Raw genomic sequence first — 24,182 nt, 5'->3', positions numbered from 1 at the left:
TAATACAGGATGTAACTCAGGATCAGTAATGTAATGTATGTACACAGTGACTGCACCAGCAGAATAGTGAGTGCAGCTCTGGGGTATAATACAGGATGTAACTCAGGATCAGTAATGTAATGTATGTACACAGTGACTGCACCAGCAGAATAGTGAGTGCAGCTCTGGAGTATAATACAGGATGTAACTCAGGATCAGTAATGTAATGTATGTACACAGTGACTGCGCCAGCAGAATAGTGAGTGCAGCTCTGGAGTATAATACAGGATGTAACAGGATCAGTAATGTAATGTATGTACACAGTGACTGCACCAGCAGAATAGTGAGTGCAGCTCTGGGGTATAATACAGGATGTAACTCAGGATCAGTAATGTAATGTATGTACACAGTGACTGCACCAGCAGAATAGTGAGTGCAGCTCTGGGGTATAATACAGGATGTAACTCAGGATCAGTAATGTAATGTATGTACACAGTGACTGCACCAGAATAGTGAGAGCAGCTCTGGAGTATAATACAGGATGTAACTCAGGATCAGTAATGTAATGTATGTACACAGTGACTGCACCAGAATAGTGAGTGCAGCTCTGGAGTATAATACAGGATGTAACAGGATCAGTAATGTAATGTATGTACACAGTGACTGCACCAGCAGAATAGTGAGTGCAGCTCTGGAGTATAATACAGGATGTAACTCAGGATCAGTAATGTAATGTATGTACACAGTGACTGCGCCAGCAGAATAGTGAGTGCAGCTCTGGAGTATAATACAGGATGTAACAGGATCAGTAATGTAATGTATGTACACAGTGACTGCACCAGCAGAATAGTGAGTGCAGCTCTGGGGTATAATACAGGATGTAACTCAGGATCAGTAATGTAATGTATGTACACAGTGACTGCACCAGCAGAATAGTGAGTGCAGCTCTGGGGTATAATACAGGATGTAACTCAGGATCAGTAATGTAATGTATGTACACAGTGACTGCACCAGCAGAATAGTGAGTGCAGCTCTGGAGTATAATACAGGAAGTAACTCAGGATCAGTAATGTAATGTATGTACACAGTGACTGCACCAGCAGAATAGTGAGTGCAGCTCTGGAGTATAATACAGGATGTAACTCAGGATCAGTAATGTAATGTATGTACACAGTGACTGCACCAGCAGAATAGTGAGTGCAGCTCTGGAGTATAATACAGGATGTAACTCAGGATCAGTAATGTAATGTATGTACACAGTGACTGCACCAGCAGAATAGTGAGTACCGCTCTGGAGTATAATACAGGATGTAACTCAGGATCAGTAATGTAATGTATGTACACAGTGACTGCACCAGCAGAATAGTGAGTGCAGCTCTGGAGTATAATACAGGATGTAACTCAGGATCAGTAATGTAATGTAGGTACACAGTGACTGCACCAGCAGAATAGTGAGTACCGCTCTGGAGTATAATACAGGATGTAACTCAGGATCAGTAATGTAATGTATGTATACAGTGACTGCACCAGCAGAATAGTGAGTGCAGCTCTGGAGTATAATACAGGATGTAACTCAGGATCAGTAATGTAATGTATGTACACAGTGACTGCACCAGCAGAATAGTGAGTGCAGCTCTGGAGTATAATACAGGATGTAACTCAGGATCAGTAATGTAATGTATGTACACAGTGACTGCACCAGCAGAATAGTGAGTGCAGCTCTGGGGTATAATACAGGATGTAACTCAGGATCAGTAATGTAATGTATGTACACAGTGACTGCACCAGCAGAATAGTGAGTACCGCTCTGGAGTATAATACAGGAAGTAACTCAGGATCTGTAATGTAATGTATGTACACAGTGACTGCACCAGCAGAATAGTGAGTGCAGCTCTGGAGTATAATACAGGATGTAACTCAGGATCAGTAATGTAATGTACGTACACAGAGACTGCACCAGCAGAATAGTGAGTGCAGCTCTGGAGTATAATACAGGAAGTAACTCAGGATCAGTAATGTAATGTATGTACACAGTGACTGCACCAGCAGAATAGTGAGTGCAGCTCTGGAGTATAATACAGGATGTAACTCAGGATCAGTAATGTAATGTATGTACACAGTGACTGCACCAGCAGAATAGTGAGTGCAGCTCTGGAGTATAATACAGGATGTAACTCAGGATCAGTAATGTAATGTATGTACACAGTGACTGCACCAGCAGAATAGTGAGTACCGCTCTGGAGTATAATACAGGATGTAACTCAGGATCAGTAATGTAATGTATGTACACAGTGACTGCACCAGCAGAATAGTGAGTGCAGCTCTGGAGTATAATACAGGATGTAACTCAGGATCAGTAATGTAATGTAGGTACACAGTGACTGCACCAGCAGAATAGTGAGTACCGCTCTGGAGTATAATACAGGATGTAACTCAGGATCAGTAATGTAATGTATGTATACAGTGACTGCACCAGCAGAATAGTGAGTGCAGCTCTGGAGTATAATACAGGATGTAACTCAGGATCAGTAATGTAATGTATGTACACAGTGACTGCACCAGCAGAATAGTGAGTGCAGCTCTGGAGTATAATACAGGATGTAACTCAGGATCAGTAATGTAATGTATGTACACAGTGACTGCACCAGCAGAATAGTGAGTGCAGCTCTGGGGTATAATACAGGATGTAACTCAGGATCAGTAATGTAATGTATGTACACAGTGACTGCACCAGCAGAATAGTGAGTACCGCTCTGGAGTATAATACAGGAAGTAACTCAGGATCTGTAATGTAATGTATGTACACAGTGACTGCACCAGCAGAATAGTGAGTGCAGCTCTGGAGTATAATACAGGATGTAACTCAGGATCAGTAATGTAATGTATGTACACAGAGACTGCACCAGCAGAATAGTGAGTGCAGCTCTGGAGTATAATACAGGATGTAACTCAGGATCAGTAATGTAATGTATGTACACAGTGACTGCACCAGCAGAATAGTGAGTGCAGCTCTGGAGTATAATACAGGATGTAACTCAGGATCTGTAATGTAATGTATGTACACAGTGACTGCACCAGCAGAATAGTGAGTGCAGCTCTGGGGTATAATACAGGATGTAACTCAGGATCAGTAATGTAATGTATGTACACAGTGACTGCACCAGCAGAATAGTGAGTGCAGCTCTGGAGTATAATACAGGATGTAACTCAGGATCTGTAATGTAATGTATGTACACAGTGACTGCACCAGCAGAATAGTGAGTGCAGCTCTGGGGTATAATACAGGATGTAACTCAGGATCAGTAATGTAATGTATGTACACAGTGACTGCACCAGCAGAATAGTGAGTGCAGCTCTGGGGTATAATACAGGATGTAACTCAGGATCAGTAATGTAATTGACTGCACCAGCAGAATAGTGAGTGCAGCTCTGGAGTATAATACAGGATGTAACTCAGGATCAGTAATGTAATGTATGTACACAGTGACTGCACCAGCAGAATAGTGAGTGCAGCTCTGGGGTATAATACAGGATGTAACTCAGGATCAGTAATGTAATGTATGTACACAGTGACTGCACCAGCAGAATAGTGAGTGCAGCTCTGGGGTATAATACAGGATGTAACTCAGGATCAGTAATGTAATGTATGTACACAGTGACTGCACCAGCAGAATAGTGAGTGCAGCTCTGGGGTATAATACAGGATGTAACTCAGGATCAGTAATGTAATGTATGTACACAGTGACTGCACCAGCAGAATAGTGAGTGCAGCTCTGGGGTATAATACAGGATGTAACTCAGGATCAGTAAAGTAATGTATGTACACAGCGACTGCACCAGCAGAATAGTGAGTGCAGCTCTGGAGTATAATACAGGATGTAACTCAGGATCAGTAATGTAATGTATGTACACAGTGACTGCACCAGCAGAATAGTGAGTGCAGCTCTGGAGTATAATACAGGATGTAACTCAGGATCAGTAATGTAATGTATGTACACAGTGACTGCACCAGCAGAATAGTGAGTGCTGCTCTGGAGTATAATACAGGATGTAACTCAGGATCAGTAATGTAATGTATGTACACAGTGACTGCACCAGCAGAATAGTGAGCGCAGCTCTGGGGTATAATACAGGATGTAACTCAGGATCAGTAATGTAATGTAGGTACACAGTGACTGCACCAGCAGAATAGTGAGTGCTGCTCTGGAGTACAATAAAAGATGTAACTCAGGAGATGTATTATCCATGTAAAATACAGTAGATTATGGCTGAAGAGTATATGAAGGTTTTACACTGAAGGGTGGCTAAGGGACTTGTATTTTCAGGTCATTGCCTTTTGATTTTTCAGTAGAAATGCTCTTAAAAGAAGATCCTGACACATCAGGTTTAATGCAGTCAAATAAATAGCCGGCATTTTCTGCTCCACAGGAATTTTCCAGCAATCTTTACCACTGAAGGACTTAAAATCAAAGCCGACATATGCGCCCTGTACTGAGCTCTCAGCATCTTTGATGTCTCCTTACAGTCCAACTTCTGCTTTCACAAAATACTTCTGACGCCCTCAGAAGCTCCGACAAAGATTTTTACTGGTAAAGAGCAGGATGGGGAAGAGTCAGAGACTGAGCCGGCTGTACTTACCAGGTTCAGTGCTTCTTACTGTGGTGTGTGGGAACTCGGCCCAGCGCGGGGAGCACTGAGTGCAAAGATAATCAAAAATATCAAAATATTCAATTATTAAGAGTTAAATGTTCCTTAAGGTCCCAAAAATTAAGATTTTATGTATATTCCAGACTATAAAACTGCAAACTGTTATTATTTTTCAGTTAGGTAAAAATGACCCGATGACACGATTCTCCTCGTCAGTGCGAATACGGTGATACCAAATGGGAATAATTATAACTGGGGAAGGGAGAAAGAGCCGACACTTCAACCTCCACTGAAGAAGGACCTCACATTGAATATATGGGCTTAATTGTAGCTCAGGAAGAGATAAACTAATTATAACTGGAGGAGTGAGAGAGCTGACACTGCAACCTACATTGAAGTAGGGACCTCCTACAGTAACCAGGTAATTACATCCGGAGATTTGTTCTGACAGCCAGACACCAAATCTGGGATTACGCAGAGGCAAAGCACACTTCCCAGACATAAGCTTCCTCTGATCAAAGCACAGTTCTGAGACTTTTTGGAGCCACTGATCAGTGATGAATATTGGGGTTTGCATGGATCCGATATTTATGGGAGATATAGTTTCAGAGTCGTAGCGACAAAGGGACAAACTGAACGCATTCATTCACATCACCATAAGGTAATTCTAACTCCTCCAACTTAATAACAATCGGACGGATGATGCTATCCATGCCATGTATCATCTCTATAGAAAGTTAAAATCGCAATCGGAAACATAAAGACAATGTCTACGACCCGGGATCTCCAGGGTGAAGGGTGAAGATATCCTGTAAGTTAGGGATCTCATTAAATGCTAAAAGACCTAACACATCCCACAACCAACCCCCATATGAGCTCATAAACAGGAAGTATGCGGCCATAACCTTCAGCTAAAAAAAAAAAAGCTGAATTTGGGTTTGTGTATCTTGTCAGTCCTGGAAGGCACCGCTTGCTGTGGGTTCTGTCCATTTTCCTAAGGTAATCTTACCTTGCGCAGGCGTGTACTATGGAGAACAGAGAATGAACTTCAATCCAATATTGCAGCCAGCATGCAGCCGGCGGGTAAGGAAAGGGTGAATCAAACACCCAAAAACCCCGCCTCCATGGCTGAAGATTGTTCCCTCCAAATTCAGGTGAATTTAACGGAGGGAGGGACTCCTTAGGAAAATGGACAGAACCCACAGCAAGCGGTGCCTTCCAGGACTGACAAGATACACAAACCCAAATTCAGCTTTTTTCCGTGACACAGGTTTAATAATTTTTTTGTTATCCCTTTTATACTATGTAATTGTATGTACTATATTGCTTTGTTCATCTTTTTGTATCATCTTAGTATCAAAAGCACATGAAAAACAGTATACTGCTGATGGTTTCCAATTAACAATAGTATATTGCTGATGGTTTCCAATTATCAGTAGTGTATTGCTGATGGTTTCCAATTATCAATAGTATATTGCTGATGGTATCAAGCTACCCACGTTTATAGGAAGCAGCACGGGACTTTTTTTTTCTTTTACACTGCACAGAACGAGAAAAAGCTGAGAAACTGATGATGGCAGCAAAAGAAGTATTTATATAATGCTGACTACGAAAAAAAATGCGCCAGAGGCCGAGCCTCACTTTTACCATTCTTCTAAAACCATCAAAAAACCATTGGACATTTGTGCTATACCCAAGTCATGATTAAAGGGGAACCACGCAAGTAATAAATTGTGGTAGTGCTCAGTCTCGGCAACTCACCAAAACAAGGGTAGAGCTCTGGGAAAGAAACTTTTCGTCAGCAGCCATCGGTCTTTGGGCTATGAACCCATTTTATTGGCAGTGATCTCTACAGATCGAGACCAGGGCAGGGAGGCAAAGTGTGATGGCGCTGTTTATGGGGACTGTTGTGAATTCAGCTTTTGGGCTCCCTCCGGTGGTTGTAGAGGGTAATGCAGTTGTGCCTGGACTGCAGGATTGGACAGGTGTATCTACTAATTGCAAAACTGACTGGGGTATATAGCCTTGCAGAACTCTTTAGTCCCTGCCAGTTGTCCATTGTTCTTTTAAGGATTCACTTCCCTGCTGGTCTTTCCAGTTTGCTGTGCTTTTCTACAAAGATAAGTCCTGGCTTTGTTTTTGCTGTCCTCCTGCTGTGGACCTTATAGTTCAGTGCATATTCATGTTTTTGTCTTGTCCAGCTTTGTCTGTGAAGGTTTTTTTTGCAGCCAAGCTATTTCTCTGGAGATGCAGATATACTCTCCCTGTCTTTAGTCAGATGTGGTGACTTGTATTTTCTGTGGTGGATATTTTCTAGTGTTTTTTACTGACCGCATAGTACTCTGTTCTATTCTTTCTTTTTAGCTAGTATGGCCTCCTATGCTAAATTCTGATTTCATATCTGCGTATGTTATTTCCCTCTCCTCTCACCGTCGATATTTGTGGGGGGCTATCTATCCTTTGGGGATTTTCTCTGAGGCAAGATAGGTTTCCTGTTTCTGTCTTTAGGGGAAGTTAGTTCTGAGGCTGTGCCGAGGGGTCTAGGGAGTGTTAGGTACCCCCCACGGCTACTTCTAGTTGCGCTGCTAGGTTCAGGGTTTGCGGTCAGTACAGGGACCACCTTCTCCAGAGTCCGTCTCATGCTGCTCCTAGGCCACCAGATCATAACAGATGACCCCTGACTGGCACTGCATTTAGAGGCATTTTACGAATGGTACTGTTAATAGGGGTGCTGTTTATGGGGACATTGTTTGGTTCCTCCTATCTGGCACTGCTCAGGGGTGTATTGCCACTGTTAATAGGGGCATGATTTATGAGCATGGTACTGCTTATAGAGAGGCATTTTCTTTCTGGCATTATCACTGTGGGTACTGTTCAAGGCGACATTTTCTGTCTGGTGCTGCTTAAAGGGGTCAGTAGGATACCCCACGAGTGCATTTTCTGCTTACAGGATGTTTATGGTTTGCACTATGAATGGGGGTACTTTAAGGATGACTATAAATGGGGGCACTGTATACGGGTAGTGTCTAGTGGGCACTGTGATAGGACACTTTATGGATGAGCGCTGTCTATAGGGACTCTGGCTAGAACTGGTAATGGGGACACTTTCTATCTGGCACTGTTAATGATGGTTTAATTAAGTGGACTGTCCTAGGCTTGTACCATTTACAAGGTGACTTGTCCGCCAGCACTAAGGACACTGGCTAGCCAAGTTTATAAGGGGCACAGTCTATCTGGGGGTCATTATTAATTAGGGCACTATTTATCTGGGCACTCTCTGGCTTTCAGTGTACAAGGGTATTTTTTTGGCAAACAGTTATTATGGACACTTTCTGGCTAGCAAGATTTATGGGAACACGTTCTACCTGACACTGTTAATGGGGGCTCTCTCTAGAACTATAGACAAGGACTCTTTATAGCCAGAGCTGTTATCTGGGACTCTGGCTGGCACTGTTTTGGAGACACCGTTTATCTGGGCAGAACTGCTAACAAGGACGCTTTATAACCATTTTTCTTATCAGAGACACCAGTTAGTACAATTTATAAGGGGCACTATCATCTAGCAATGTTACCGGGAATACTATCAGGCTGTCGTTGATAATTGGGGTACTGTTATATGGGCACTCCCTGGCCAGCACTCTACACAAGGGCATTGTTTTCCCAACTACAAAGAATGGAGAGGTCTGTATTTTTATCGTAGGTACACTTCACCTGTGAGAGACAGAATTAGAAAAATATAATCCCGAAAATCACATTGTAGGATTTTTACATAATTAATTTGCATTTTATTACATTGAATAAGTATTTGATGCCATAGAAAAACAGAACTTAATATTTGGTGCAGAAACCTTTGTTTGCAGTTACAGAGGTCAGACGTTTTCTGTGGTTCTTGACCAGGTTTGCACACACTGCAGTAGGGATATTGGCCCCCTCCTCCATACAGATCATCTCCAGATCCTGCAGGTTTCGGGGCTGTCACTGGGCAACATTGAGTTTCACCTCCCTCCATAGATTGTCTATTGGGTTCAGGTCTGGAGACTAGCTAGGCCACTCCAGGAACTTGAAATGTGTCTTATGGAGCGACTCCTTAGTTGCCCTGCTTATGTGTTTCTGGAAGACCCAGCCACAACCCATCTTCAATACTCTTATTGAGAGGAGGTTGATAGCCAAAATCTCACTATACATGACCCCATCCATCCTCCTTTCAATACTGTGCACTTGTCCTGTGCTGTTTGCAGAAAAGCACCCCCAAAGTATGATGTTTCTGCCACCATGCTTCACGGTTGGGACTGTGTTCTTGGGGTTGCACTCATCCTTCTTCTTCCTCCAAACATGTCGAGAGGAGTTGATACCAAAAAGTTCCATTTTGGTCTCATCTGACCACATGACCTTCTCTCATGCCTCCTCTGGATCATCCAGATGGTCATTGGCGAATGTTAAACGGTCCTGGACATGTGCTGGCGTGCGCAGGAGGACCTTGCGTGTCCTGCAGGATTTTAATCCATGACGGCATAGTGTGTTACTAATGGTAATGTTTGAGACTGTGGTCCCAGCTTTCTTCAGGCCATTGACCAGGTCCTCCTGTGTAGTTCTGGGCTGATTCCTGACCTTTTTTGGAATCATCCTTACCCCACGAGGCGAGATCTCGCATGGAACCCCAGACCGAGGACGATTGACAGTCATTTTCTAATAATTGCGCCAAGAGTTGCTTCTTCTCACCAAGTTCTTGCCTATTGTCCTGTAGCCCATCCCAGCCTTGTGCAGATCTACAATTTTGTCCCTGATGTCCTTAGACAGCTCTTTGGTCCTGGCCATGGTGGAGAGGTTGGAGTGTGATTGAGTGTGTGGACAGGTGTCTTCAAACAGGTGCAATTAATTCAGGTAATGAGCGCAGAGTAGAAGGCTTCTTAAAGAAAAACTAACAGGTCTGTGAGAGCCAAATTCTTGCTGGTTGGTCGCTGACCACTTATTTCATGAAATAAAATGCAAATTAATTATGTATGGTTTTATTTTTTAGATTCTGATTCTCATAGGTGAAGTGTACCTACAATAAAAATTACAGACCTCTCTATTCTTTGTAGGTGGGAAAACCTGCAAAATCGGCAGCGGATCAATTACTTATTTTCCCAACTGTATCTTCTCCAACTACCACTTTTTATGGGAACACTTTTATTCTGGCACTGACAACAGGGTACTCTTAGGATAACATTATCACAGGGGGCACTGTTATGGTGGAAATTCCTGGCTAACACTTACAGAAACACTTTCTAGCTGGCTACTACTTATCAGGGTTACTAACAGTGCTAATAGGGATATTTTGGCACTATTAATGGGGGTACTCACAGGCTGATATTGTTAATGAGGGCACTGTTATGTTGCTAGCACTACTGGGGGGCTACTGACTGGCACATGTTATAAAGAACCCTGGTACTGTTAATGGAGACTGTCATTATGGTACACAAGCAATATTTTAGAGAGGAACTTGTTTGCCAAAGAGCTGGAATTTTGCAAAAGTTTCTGAACCTCACCTGATAGGCTGAGATGGGTGAGAATGACCAAAGTCCCCCTCCAGTCATTCTCACATATCTCCTTGTACCTCACCGTACCAGGAGAGACCCTGGGTGTAGTTCTTATTTTTTTGGCATCATTAAAGAGTGAGGTTTGGGAAAAGGAGTTAGCAAAGCCTTCTGCCCAAAGCAACAGCAGTATCTTTCACCTTGACTTGTGATGCAAACATATTTGGCATTTTTATCTCCCTGGCAGAGCTGAAGACCAAAGAGGTGAAGGTGGAGCCCATGAGCCCAGAGCTCCTGGAGTCGGCCGAACAACTTTTCGTGGAAGACCTCTACAACCGTGTCAAGGAGAAGATAGACGACCGGAGCTTGTTCAACACCCCATGTGTCATGGATCTGCAGAGAGAACTTCTCAAGGACCATATGGAATCTCCACTCAACGAGGTCGATGAAGTCTGGCCCAATGTCTTCATCTCCGAAAAGTGAGTCTTAAATTATAGAAGACAACAACTTTACATGGATGAATGAAAATATTAACTGCATTACTGCTATACAGAATATACTTATAGAAATGAAGGTACTTAGCACATACATTGGCCAATTCAGGAGAGCCCATCAACCATGATGAGGCCAATTCTTTGACGGGACTCTAACATAGTATCATGCCTCTTCTGGGAGGTCAGTTTCACGGAGGTCAGTTTGGTTAGGTCTCCTAGTCTGGCAGGTGAAGGATTAGATAATGTGCAAGTGTCCACTGCCACTCCCCAGGTGGATAAAAGTTTACTGCAAGTTCATGCAGGGCTGAGTGGATGAACTCTGTGCGTTTGTGCGGTAGGCGGAGAGAGATTGCAGTTCCGTGCAGAGCCAGGGACGTCCCGGCCGGTGGTGTTCCTGGTTACACAGAGAAATAGAAAAAATGGCAGATACTGTTCAGCCGCGCGTGACGTCACTTGACTATGAAGTCTCACTGGGGCCAGAAACAACCAACGCATTTAGAAGTGTGCCGCACTTCTTCTGACGAAAACCATCGGGCAGTGTATGCACAGAGTTCATCCATTCAGCCCTGCATGTACTTGCGGTAAACTTTTATCCACCTGGGGAGTGGACACTTGCACATTATCTAATCCTTCACCTGCCAGACTAGGAGACCTAACCAAACTGACCTCCATGAAATCATAAGGTATGTGGTGCATTTAGGTGTGCAATTGCGAACGGAATTTATTGACAAGTGCTGTTTAGTGCAGTTTTGAGGCTGACACATATATCCATGTGTGGCAGAGATTTGGGCCAATATTAGGTCTACTAGTTTTCTCAGTGATTATTGAATGGTAATGGGCAATAGTGTTGTATATATGAATTTGAATCATATTTAGGAATATATTTATATTTGTCTATTTGAACAGCCAGTCTCAATTGGACCCCTTATAGCGCGGTATTTTTATTTATAACTCCCAAGTAAATCAAAATTATGTGAGATCAAACTATCCACTTAGGAAGCAACACTGATTGACAATCAATTTCACATGCTGTTGTGCAAATGGAATAGACAACAGATGGAAGTTATTGGCAATTATCAAGACACCCTCAATAAAGGAGCAGTTCTGCAGGTGGGGATCACAGACCACATCTCAGTACCAATGTTTTCAGGCTGTTTTGGTCACTTTTGAATGTTGGTTGTGCTTTCACACTTGTGGTAGCATGAGATGGACTCTAAAACCCACACAAGTGGCTCAGGTAGTGCAGCTCCTCCAGGATGGCACATCAATGCTAGCTGTGGCAAGAAGGTTTGTTGTATTTGTCAGCGTAGTGTCCAGAGGCTGGAGGTGCTACCAGGCCAGTACACCAGGAGACGTAGAGGGGGCAGTAGGAGGGCAACATCCCAGCAGAAGGACCGCTACCTCAGCCTTTGTACAAGGAGGAACAGTCTGGGGACGCCGTGGAGAGCGATCTGCTGCCTGCAACATCCTTCAGCATGACCGATTTGGCAGTGGGTCAGTAATGGTGTGGGTGGCATTTCTTTGGAGGGTCATACAGCCCTCCATGTGCTCACCAGAGGTAGCCTGACTGCCATTATGTACCGAGAGATGAGATCCTCAGACCCCTTGTGAGACCATATGCTGGTGCGGTTGGCCATGGGTTCCTCTTAATGCAGGACAATGCCAGACCTTATGTGGCTGGAGTGTGTCAGCAGTTCCTGCAAGATGAAGGCATTGAAGCTATGGACTGGCCCGCCCGTTCCCCAGACCTGAATCCGATTGAACACATCTGGGACATCATGTCTCGCTCCATCCACCAACGTCAGGTTGCACCAAAGACTGTCCAGGAGTTGGCGGATGCCTTAGTCCAGGTCTGGGAGGAGATCCCTCAGGAGACTATCCGCCGCCTCATCAGGAGCATGCTCAGGCGTTGTAGGGAGATCATACAGGCACGTGGAAGCCACACACACTACTGAGCATCATTTCCTTGTCTTGAGGTATTTCCACTGAAGTTGGATCAGCCTGTAACTTTATTTTCCACTTTGATTTTGAGTATCATTCCAACTCCAGACCTCCGTGGGATATTAGTTGTGATTTACATTGACCATTTTTAAGTTTTATTGTTCTCAACACATTCCACTACGTAATGAATAAAGATTTACAACTGGAATATTTCATTCAGTGATATCTAGGATGTGGGATTTTAGTGTTCCCTTTATTTTTTTGAGTAGTGTATATTACATAGTCTGCTTTATTATGTATATTATTATACAGAGCTGTCTCTTGTTATATACAGTACCGTCCCTTACATATTGGATTATATAGAGCCCTGTTTTTTATTACATACCGTCCTGTCTTGTTAGCTGTATAATGCAATGATGGCTGATGGAGCATGGGAAAGCTTCTTTTTTAATAGAGGAGATGATGGACTGGTCGTCTGGTCACCGGCTCCTCCATCAGCAGTCATTTTATATCTAAAAAGAGAGGGGACTATGTAATAAAAGAGGGAGCTGTGAATAACAAAATTAACAAGAATACACTATGTAAGAGACAGCACTGTACATAACAGCAGAGGAAGCTATATAATAAGGGATGGCATCATATATAACTAGAGAGAATGGTCCGTAACAAGGGATGATGTTACACATAATAAAAGAGGAAACTATGTAATTAAGGATGGTGTTATACAGAATTAGTGAGTACACTATATAGTAAGGGACTGTGTTATACATAATAAGTACGTACACTCTATACTAAGGGACTGTGTTAGACATAATAAGTGAGTACAGTCTATACTAAGGGACTGTGTTAAGACATAATAAGCAATAATAATGTCTTCCTCCATCTCCCCCTGTTCCTAAGTCCATTATAAGCCCCCCATCCTCCCATCCCAATCCCCCACCCCTCATTGTCCTCCTCCAAAACATCCCATTGATGTCCTCTCCCCCACCTGATCATTGTCCATTCCACCACCTCCATCATTTCCTCCTCCCCCATTATTGCCCATTCCACCACCACCATCATTGTTCTTTCCACCACCTCCATCATTGCTTTTTCCGCCACCACCCCATCATTGCCCTTTCCACCATCTCCATCATTGCTCTCTCCATCACTCCCATCATTGCCCTTTCCACCACCTCCATCATTGCCTTCTCCTCCACCACTTCCATCATTGCCTTCTTCCCCACCACTTCCATCATTGCCTTCTCCCCCACCCCCATCATTTCCTCCTCCCCCACCATCCCCATTATTGCTCTTTCCACCACCTCCAATCATTGCCTTCTCCCCACCACCATCATTGCCCATTCCACCACTTCCATCATTTCCTCCTCTCCCACCATCCCCATTATTGCCCTCTCCATCACCCCCATCATTGCCTTCTCCCCATTACCCCATCATTGCCCTCTCCTCCACCTACACACACAGCACCATTCACCTCTCTGCACATTCCCCCGCAGCGCTACGCATGCACACACACACACACACACACCCCACCACTCACCTCTACACACGCTTTCCTGCAGCTGAAGCATCACCGTCGGCAGCTTCCTCTCTCTGGCATAGCCGTCCGCTGAATAATTATGTCATCCAGCGACGATGCTGTCTGTGTGAGAGGAAGCGCGGGCAGGAAGCAGGATGGATCCCTGTAGCGCCACTCCGCTGCTATTTTCTCTTGTAGGCAGCGGAGCTGCGGGGATCACTCGGTGCCCGCCACACATGAGGGCAATCTGGCCAGGGGCCCCCCAGAGCCTCGGGGCCAGATAAACAGGCCAGATTGCCCTCATTATTAGTCACCCTGCAGAGGACCCCCTCCACCTCCGGGCCCCGGTGCAGCCGCACCGGCTGCACATGCGGTATGTCCGCCCATGGCCGCAGTACTACACGTTACTGACAGTGGTGCTATAACCAGAGCTCACACTTGGGGACAGAAGCTTCTAGATCGTAGTTATCAATATATCTGGGTTTTTATAGGATGGATCTCACAAACGCAGGATTTACTGATTTATTTCAGGAGCGTGGCGGTCAACAAGGGGCGTCTGAAGCGTATGGGCATCACCCACATCCTGAATGCCGGACACAACACCACCGTCTTTACAGGACCCAATTTTTACACCGGGATGGAAATTCAATACATGGGTGTGGAGGTCGACGACTTTCCGGAATGTGACATCTCCAAGTTCTTCCGACCTGCGGCAGAGTTCCTTGATGAAGCGTTACTCACCTACAGGGGTAATAATCGGTTACTTTCTTATCAGTACAATGTGTCAGTCATGTCGGAGTATTCATTGAAACAGAATTTGCTGATTGCATGCGACACGCCGCATGCTGCTGTAAACAGCGCAGCCTGTCGCCTCTCCTGCGCCTCGCACCTACATTACGTTCTCTCCAGCATCCTGCTCACAATTTGGATTTTGATTGCAGCTTTGGATGTGACTAGAGTGTAAAACATGATATGACACCTAGTCCATGATAGGTAAATATGTGGGACCTCCATTTATAGCACATTAAGGACAAGTTAAATATGCGATAAATGTCATAAGATGGGAATATCTTTTTAACCGTATACATATACTGTTCCCTGAACGCAGCTTTGAGTGTGATTGGTGTATAATACACAAAATAACTCAAAACAAGAACAATATATCGAGCAGAGTCATACATCCCTTATTATATATGCTGTAGATACACAGATGATATCAATACTTTTCATATTCTAGAACAGTAAGTTGTCGTTTCGGCAGCAGTGATACAATTCTGCCATTCACTTCTCTTCAGTGGACATCAGCCCTTTCCCAGTTATAGGGGCCCCACTGGCAGGACGGGGGATAAAAATAATCCACCGCCACGACAGACCTGACTCCATGATGAATCACCAGGGCTGCAACGTTATTTTCGGAGTAAGAATAACAAAGCATAAAAATATAAGGAGGGAATAACAACACAATCGCCCGTCAGATGCCAGATTTTGGTTTTCCACGAATAGTTTGGATTAATGGCTGCATTATACTTCTCAACTCATATACCCGCATTACACCCTCCTACCAGTGCAACACGCCAGCAAACGAGACCTGTAGTGGAAAATGTTCTATCTGCTGACACAAAGTTACTAGTATTTGTGACGTGTAAAGGAAATAATAAAGGGTTTTCTAATCATTTTAAAAATATAAATCTTAAAATTGTGAGATACATTAGTATTCAGCCCCCTCCTATAGTCTGATACCCCTAAATAAAGTCCTGAGTGACCAATTGCCTCAAGAAGTCACATAATTAGTGCCATGAGTCCACCTGGGGGTGATTTCTTTTCAGTATAACTACAACGGTTCTGTGTAGGCCTCAGGGGTTTGTGTGAAAACAGGGATCAAACAGCATCATGAAAACCAAGGAGCCCACCAGACAGGTCAGGGATAAAGCTATGGAGAAGAGTAAAGCAGGGTTAGGTTATAAAAAAAATCAGCCCAAGCGCTGAACATCTCACAACTGCAAACCTACCAAGACATGGTCATCTACATAAACTGACATGCCAAGCATGGAGAGCACTAATTAGAGAAAAAGCCAAGAGGCCCATAGTCATTCTGGAGGAGCTGTAGAGATCCACAGCTCTGGTGGGAGAATCTGTCCACAGGATAACTATTAGTCATATACTCCAAAAATCTGGTCTTTATGGAAGAGTGGCAAGAAGAAAGACATTTTTGAAAGCAAACCATAAAAAGTCCCTTTCACAGTTTGCAAAAAGCCATGTAGGGAACACAGCGAGCATGTGGAAGAAAGTGCTGTGGTCAGATGAGACCAAATGAGAAGTTTTTGGGTTAAGTGCAAAATGCTATATATGGCAGAAAACAAACACTGCACACCACCCTGAAAACACCATCCCCACAGTCACACATGGTGGTGGCAGCATCATGCTGTGAGGCTTTTTTCAGCACGGGTAGGAAGCTGATAGGAGTTGATGGGAAGATGGATGGAGTTAAACACAGGGCAATCCTGGAGGAAAACCTGTTAGAGGCTGCAAATGTCTTGAGACGGAGGCGTTTAGGATTTAGATCAGAGCATATTCATGTGCGTGAACTGCCCAGTCACCCAAATCCAGTGAGACTGTGACAAGACGTGAAAATTGCTGATCACAGACATCTCCATCCAATCTCACTGAGCGAGACAGACTCTGCAAAGACGGGGCAAAATGTCACCTCTAGATGTGCAAAGCTGATAGAGGCAGACCCCACAAGACTTCCAGCAGTAATTGCAGTGAAAAGTGGTCCTACAAAGTATTGACTCAGGGGGGCTTAGGCCTCTTTCACACTTCCGTCTTTCAGCTCACGTCACAATCCGTCGTTTTTTGAGAATGCAGGATCCTGCATCTTCTCATAGACTTGTATTAGCGACGGATTGTGACGAATGGCCATCCGTTTCATCCGTCTTTCACTGGATCCTGCATTAAAAAAAAACGGTCCGTCGGGCAGAGAAAACGTTCAGAGGAACGCACGTCGGAAAATCGGTCAGCGACGCATCCTGCGCTGCCCGTCACTGGCTACAATAGAAGCCTATGGGCGCAGGATGCGTCGCTGCCTGTGGAAAGCAGGAATCCAGCGCCTTTTCAAAGAGAGCATGCGTGGAAGAATTTCCCGTCAGGGAAATTCTCTCTCGCTCGCTCTCTTTCTCTTTTTACTATTGATGCTTCCTATGCAGCATCAATAGTAACAAGATATAATGTTAAAAAAAAAAAAAAAAAAATCGCAATATTCTTACCTACCAGCGTTCCCGTGCAGCGTCACCAATGCTCCCGGCAGCTTCTCGTGAGATTTCGCAATGCATTACTAGGAAGTAACGCTAGCTGCCGGGAGCATCGCTGCGCAGGAACGCCGGTAGGTGAAAATACTGCGATTTTTTTTAATTTTTTTTAACCTGGTTTTTTGTTGTGTATGCGTTTTCGCAGCGGAAAACCGCTGAGAAGTCGCGTACACAACAGGTGCACATAGCATCGACGCGTCCGTCAGAAAGACAGGCCCAGTGCACACGTTTTCCGCAATCTGCACAGGATCCGTCATTTCAACGTCTTGATGGATCCTGTGCAGATTTGGAAGACGGAAGTGTGAAAGAAGCCTTAATACAAATGCACCTCATAATTTTCAGATTAATATTTTTAAAACAATTAGAAAACCCTGTATCATTTCTTTACTCGTCACAAATACTCGCTACTTTGTGTTGGTATCACATAAAATCCCAGTAAATATATTTAAGTTTGTGGCTGTAATGTGGAAAAGTTTACAGGGTGTGAATACTTTTTAAAGGCACTGTAGATAGCTGGAGTGGATTAGATATCAAATAAATAAATATCAGATGTATAAAAGATAGATAGATATCAGCTATATAATTGAAAGATAGATAAATAGATGTTTTTGTCTTTTTTACATATATATAAGATAGATACAAGTGCTTCTCACAAAATTAGAATATCATCAAAAGTTAGTTTATTTCAGTTCTTCGATACAAAAAGTGAAACTCCTAAATCATCTAGAGTCATTACACACAGAGTGATCTATTTCACGTGTTTATTTCTGTTAATGTTGATGATTATGGCTTACAGCCAATGAAAACCCAAAAGTCATTATCTCAGTAAATTAGAATAATTAGCAAAAAACACCTGTAAAGGCTCCTAAGTGTTTATAAAGGCCCTTTAGTCTGTTTCAGTAGCTCCACAATCATGGGGAAGACTGCTGACCTGACAGATGTCCAGAAGGCATCATTGACATACTCCACAAGGAGGGGAAGACACAAAAGGCCATTCAATAATGTGGGGGAGATTCACAAGGAGTGGACTGCTGCTGGAGTCATTGCTTCACCACACACAGACGTATCCAGCACATGGGCTACAAGTGTCGCATTCCTTGTGTCAATCCACTCATGACCAATAGACAAGGCCAGAAGCGTCTTACCTGGGCCAAGGAGGAAAAGAACCGGACTGTTGTCAGCGGTCCAAGGTGTTGTTTTCAGATGAAAGTAAGTTTTGCATTTCATTTGGAAATCCAGGTCCCAGAGTCTGGAGGAAGAGTGGAGGCCAAAATCAAAGCTGCTGGAGGTCTGGTGTGAAGTCTCCACAATCAGTGATGGTTTGGGGAGCCATGTCATCTGCTGGGGTAGGTCCACTGGGTTTTATCAAGACCAAAGTCAGGGCAGCCGTCTACCAGGAGATTTTAGACCACTTCACGCTTCCCTCTGCCGACAAGCTTTATGGAGATGGAAATGTCATTCTCCAGCAGGACTTGGCCCCTGTCCACACTGCCAAAAGTACCAATACCTGGTGTAAAAACAACAGTATCACTGGGCTTGATTGGCAGCAAACTCGCCTGACCTTAACCCCATAGAGAATCTATGGAGTATTGTCAAGAGGAAGATGAGACACCAGACCCAACAATGCAGACGAGCTGAAGGCTCCTATCAAAGCAACCTGGGTTTCCATAGCCCCTCAGCAGCTCCACAGGCTGATCGCCTCCATGCCACACCGCATTGAGGCAGTAATTGATGCAAAAGGAGCCGCGTCCAAGTATTGAGCGCATTTACTGAACATACATTTCAGTAGGACATTTTGGATATTAAAATCATTTTTCAAGCTGGTGTTATAAAATATTCTAAATTACTGAGATAATGACTTTTGTGTTTCCATTGGCTGTAAGCAATAATCATCAACATCAACAGTAATAAACAAGTGAAATAGATCGCTCCGTGTGTAATGACTCTATAGAATATATGAGTTTCACTTTTTGTATCGAAGAACTGAAATAAATTAAATTTTTGATGATAATCTAATTTAGTTACAAGCACCTGTAAATAGATAGATAAGAGTATCTGCTCTAATTTCATATTATCGTACTTAAATGGTGTAAAATAATCAATTACACAGTCATTTCTAAGTAAATACATTTTTCCAGTAGTCTTTCTAGAAAATTTGCTATAAATCTCTTAATACTCTGACATCTCAGTAAAACCCCAGTAGACTTTCCCATGAACAGCTTTTCAGCAGTGCAGTAAATGACATTCACACATTGGATCTTGTGATTTCTTTTTTTTAGCATCATCCTTGTGTTTTCACCTTCTAAATTCCTCCAGAATATAAATCATTTCTTGCCAGAGACCTGACCCATGTCCACTGGAGCCGTCACAAATAGCATCGCCCTTGTGCTATGAGGCGGCAGCTGAACACAGGGCATTATACATAACGGAAGACCCTACAGCAAATTTATCAAAAAGTCCTAATCTTTGAATCTGTGAATAACTGTTCCCATACTGCTAAAGTATGTACAACCCTGGATAAAGAGATAACCATAGACCGTCATCTTGGCCTGCTAAAACTTTTATGGGAGAAGCAGTTGGACATCTCCAGACTTATTGCTGTATTTCGTAGAGGGTAAAACTATTTACCGTAATACCCCAAATATCCAATATTACCGTTTTAGCTGACCCTTTCCTCCAATGACGTTGCCCAAGGGATTTGGATGGATTCAACCAAACCATAGATTACTGATGGACCCAAGTGGTAGGATCTTCATATATCAATCTGATGTATCAAGACCGTCAAGATGAGAGTCCATTATGGAGTCTTTGTAGAAGCATACCTTAAAGGGGTGTTCTATGGAATAAAATGTAGGGTTTTTTTCTTCCCACATTAATCACCTGCAGGTTAACCTCCAGTGCTAACTTTGTCCCCACTAGTCTGGTCCTGCTCTTGAAACACCAAAAACGATAATTCTCTGGTTGAGACTTGCTGAGCCAGCATTGCTGGCCCTTTTTGGTGTGTTGAGGTTGTCACCTGGAAGCACAGTCTAGGAAAGACTATGTAAACGTCATAACAGGGCCTGCTGGAAGACCTGTTATGCTGAGTATTTATTCTATTTTAAACTAGTTTGGCGCCCTTAAGCGATCATTTTTATTCCCCAACGTTATTTTATTTCTATGGCCTACATGTGACATTTATAATACTTGGCACCGTGGAAAGGACACTCCTGATGTCTTTGAAGATACTAGAGGTGTGCCCTTCCATCTAATGGTGGTCTTATAATCAATATGATGATGACAAACTAACGGGCACTCATTTTACAAATCAATAATTTTTTTTCTGCTCTCCTTCCTTAGGTAAAGTTTTGGTGAACAGTGAGATGGGCATGAGCAGGGCTGCCATCCTGGTTGCAGCCTATTTGATGATTTTCCATCACAAGACCATCCTCGAAGCCCTTATGACTCTACGCAAGAAACGAGCCATCTACCCCAATGATGGTTTCATAATGCAGCTTCGAGATCTTAATGAGAAATTGCTGGAGGAACGCGAATACTCTGATGGAGGGGACGAAGATGATAGCAATAGTCAAAGCTCGGTCATAGAAGCTAAGGCGCACTCTATAGTCATAGTAGAAGATGGAGAGAGCATTATGGGAGCCAAAGTTCACTCCATTACTTTTGAGGAAGAGGATTCAACTAGTATCATAGGAAGTGCCATGAGCATGATGGGAAAGTCAAGTGTAGTATCCAAACAGCCAACGCTCATCGACGAAGACGAGGAGGAGAAGATCTATGCGGAGTGGAGACAAAAACAAGGACTTCCATCAAGAGAGGTTCCAAAAAAAGAAGTGGGGCAAAGTGCAAAGCTTCTAGAAGAAGAAGTGGTTCAATTGGGTGATGATCAGTTAAGACAGATGATTTATGACTGGCAAAAGGAAAATGCAAAATATCATTCCCTAGATCCTGGAGAAGATGGAAGTTCTATGATGAGTGAGAGATGTTATACACCAAGTGAAATTAGTGATGTGGAAAGTGTCACCTCCCAGGAAATTCGGATGTTGAAGCAGCAATTTGAAGCAAGTCGAATGAATCGATTGGCCAGAGGGCGCTCCGACTCTGAATCGACTGATAGTACCTGGAATATATGGAACCAGCGGCTCATGGAGATCGAGAAGGAAGCCATCGCAAAGAGCGACGAGAAGGAGAAAAAGAAGGAGAAGGATATCGATGAAGAAAGTCTCTGCTCGGAAGCAAGTTCTTTATTCAACTTTTGTAAAAACAACAAGCATAAGCTGACTCCTCTGGAAAGATGGAAAGTTAAGAGAATTCAGTTTGGGTATCACAAGAAAGACTCCGAAGCATCAGATGGCCAAAACAAAGAGGACAATGGTGAAAAGAAAGAGGATGACCAAATGAGTCAATCGGATGTAAACATATCAGCCTACCAGGCCTGGAAGCTAAAGCATCAGAAGAAAGTAGGCAATGAAAATAAGGAGGAAATTGTGGAACTGGCCAAAGGAGAAGACACTGCAAGCATCAAGCGCAAACAAAGGAGAGCTGAGGTTTTAGAACGTTCGAAGCAGACTTTGGAGGAAAGTCAATCTATATGTGGCTGGGATAATGAAAGTTCAATAAGTGGTAGCATCCCGTTATCTGCTCTTTTTCAGATTGCACCTTCATCTAGCGGTGGTAACGATGCAGCCTCAGTGTTGAGCATGCAGAGCAACAGGTCCCGTCAGTCCCAGGCTAGAAGTTCTGGTAGCCAAACACAAGTTCCTACATTACTCCCACCAAATTTACCACCTGGAGCAGATGCCATTTCCATAGCAGGTATTCAGAACTGGATCGCCAATGTGGTGAATGAAACAATTGCCCAAAAGCAGAACGAGATCATGATGATGTCCCGAGCACCTTCAGCAATGAGCATGGCCTCTGGAGATTTGGGAAGAAGAGGGGATGATGAAAGATCTTCCATACTTGGTGCAGCAGGAGGTTCGTGCCTCTCAGGTTCTGGATTTCAGCACCGTGACTTAAAAGGCTCAGATTCAGTATTGTCTTATAATTCATCAACGAGCTCAACTGCAAATTTACCAAGCGCTAAGAGGAAAATTAACCAAACGAGTGTCCCACTCTTTGGACTTTATATGGATGACGTGGATCTGAAAAAGCTCAACCAAAAAGAGCATGAAATAAGGGAAGAGTTGACGGAAAAACTGACCCAGTATCGGAAGGAAAAAGTTGTCACTGACAACAAGAGGAGCTACATGTACAGAAAGAAAAAGGCAAAGGGTACAGAAGAAGACGAAGATGAAAAGAAAAAAAGTGTTCTAAGCTCCCAATTACAAAGTTCTAAGCTATCCTCTGGTCAGGAGTATAAAAAACATGAAAAAACATCCTACCTAGGCAATCTCAGTAATTTTTCAAGCACCAACTACACAAATTCAGATTTGCAAACAAATGTAAGCAATTGGCTCAGTGGTGTGAACACCGAGAAGTCTTCGGTGTCTCAAAACGAAAGATCTTCTGAAAGGTCAAGAAAATCAGAAGATGAGCGAGACATGGACTCTCAAGTCAATGGATACTCTAAGAAGTCATCAGCATGGGACAAAGAAGGTTCTTCATCCTATCAGAGCTACAGAGACAAAACCAGGACCACATCAAGATTTTCAATGTCTTCTGAAGAAGAGTACGATCATACCAGGCGCGCTAAAGTCTATGAAACGCCGAGTCCAGAACCATATCCAAGTGATCACTTACAAGAAAGAAATGGGTTAGAAGATCTACCGGCCACCAGACAACCTAGAAGAAGTTACTTAGAAGATCATGAAGATACCGATATCTCAGACACAACTGATTTAGGCTCCCAAAGAATATTTACAGGGACGTTTAAGAACGATGAAGAAGAGGAGAGTGATCCCTTAGAAAGTAACAGTTCTGGAAGCCGATGTTCTCGTAATAGAAAGACTAAAGAAGAAACAGAAGAAATGGATGATGATGATATCATCGCGGCATGGAGGAGCCGACAGGAAGAGATGAAAGCAAGACTCAGGAGACGCAAAGAGGAGGACTGAATCTCCAAATTCCAATCCGTCATCTATGAGTTTTCAGTGAAGGCTGAAGCTGAGCTTTCCATTTTCGGTTGCCTAGTCCAACTCTTTTTTTTTGTGCCATTGTTGACCCGCTAATAGTTTCAGTGCATCATTGGCCTTTGTGTATTGCAGGTTGCAGAAATATCTCCTGCCGAGCTCTTGCCACCATTTTTTTTGAGTCTCTCAAAGTGTTTTGCAAGTATGTAGAGAAAGCATAATAAATATACAGTATATCTAATCTAAAGCGTCTAGACGTTTACAGTTTTACAGTTTTTTAGTTTCTAACCTTTCTCAAGATGTCTGCTTGCTGTTATTGAATGAGGACACTCTCGTCACAGGAGGTAAATCTGTACGTAGCTAGTCCTGCTCTCAGGTGAACAATGAAATGTATTCGAAAATTAAAGAACACTTCACACAGAAACTCTGCAAAATAATTATTCAGTATACACTACACTAAATTATTATTATTTCTAATTAGTAAATTCTCCATTTATATTGATAAAAATCAGAAACTTTGTAAGTTTTACACTGACCTCTTGGCCCAAACTAAATAGACTGGCACTGACTCTTGTGTAGAAGCATTTTCTATGCATGATTTGATCCAGACAAAGGTCTTTGTGAAGGCAGAGGGAGGAGGTGAGCTGTGATATCACCTATTGTGAATGGTGAATCCTGTGTTATCTACTGTATATAGAGGTGTTATCAGTAAT

The 24,182-nt window shown here is 43.3% G+C and overlaps 1 protein-coding gene across 1 annotated transcript in view; it reads left to right on the top strand.

Annotated features, from left to right (window-relative positions):
* Positions 1-23,716, top strand: part of STYXL2 (serine/threonine/tyrosine interacting like 2) — a 72,350-nt gene extending 48,634 nt beyond the window's left edge. The window contains exons 4-6 of the mRNA XM_069760596.1: positions 10,390-10,621; positions 14,628-14,845; positions 20,741-23,716. Of these exons, the coding sequence (XP_069616697.1) occupies positions 10,390-10,621; positions 14,628-14,845; positions 20,741-23,454 (3,164 nt within the window). The 3' untranslated portion in view covers positions 23,455-23,716. The remainder of the gene's footprint in view (positions 1-10,389; positions 10,622-14,627; positions 14,846-20,740) is intronic.
* The last annotated feature ends 466 nt before the right edge of the window (positions 23,717-24,182 follow it).

Source organism: Ranitomeya imitator, chromosome 3 (assembly GCF_032444005.1).
Source record: "Ranitomeya imitator isolate aRanImi1 chromosome 3, aRanImi1.pri, whole genome shotgun sequence".
Lineage (NCBI taxonomy): Eukaryota > Metazoa > Chordata > Amphibia > Anura > Dendrobatidae > Ranitomeya > Ranitomeya imitator.
This window is presented reverse-complemented; position numbering and strand designations above follow the sequence as displayed.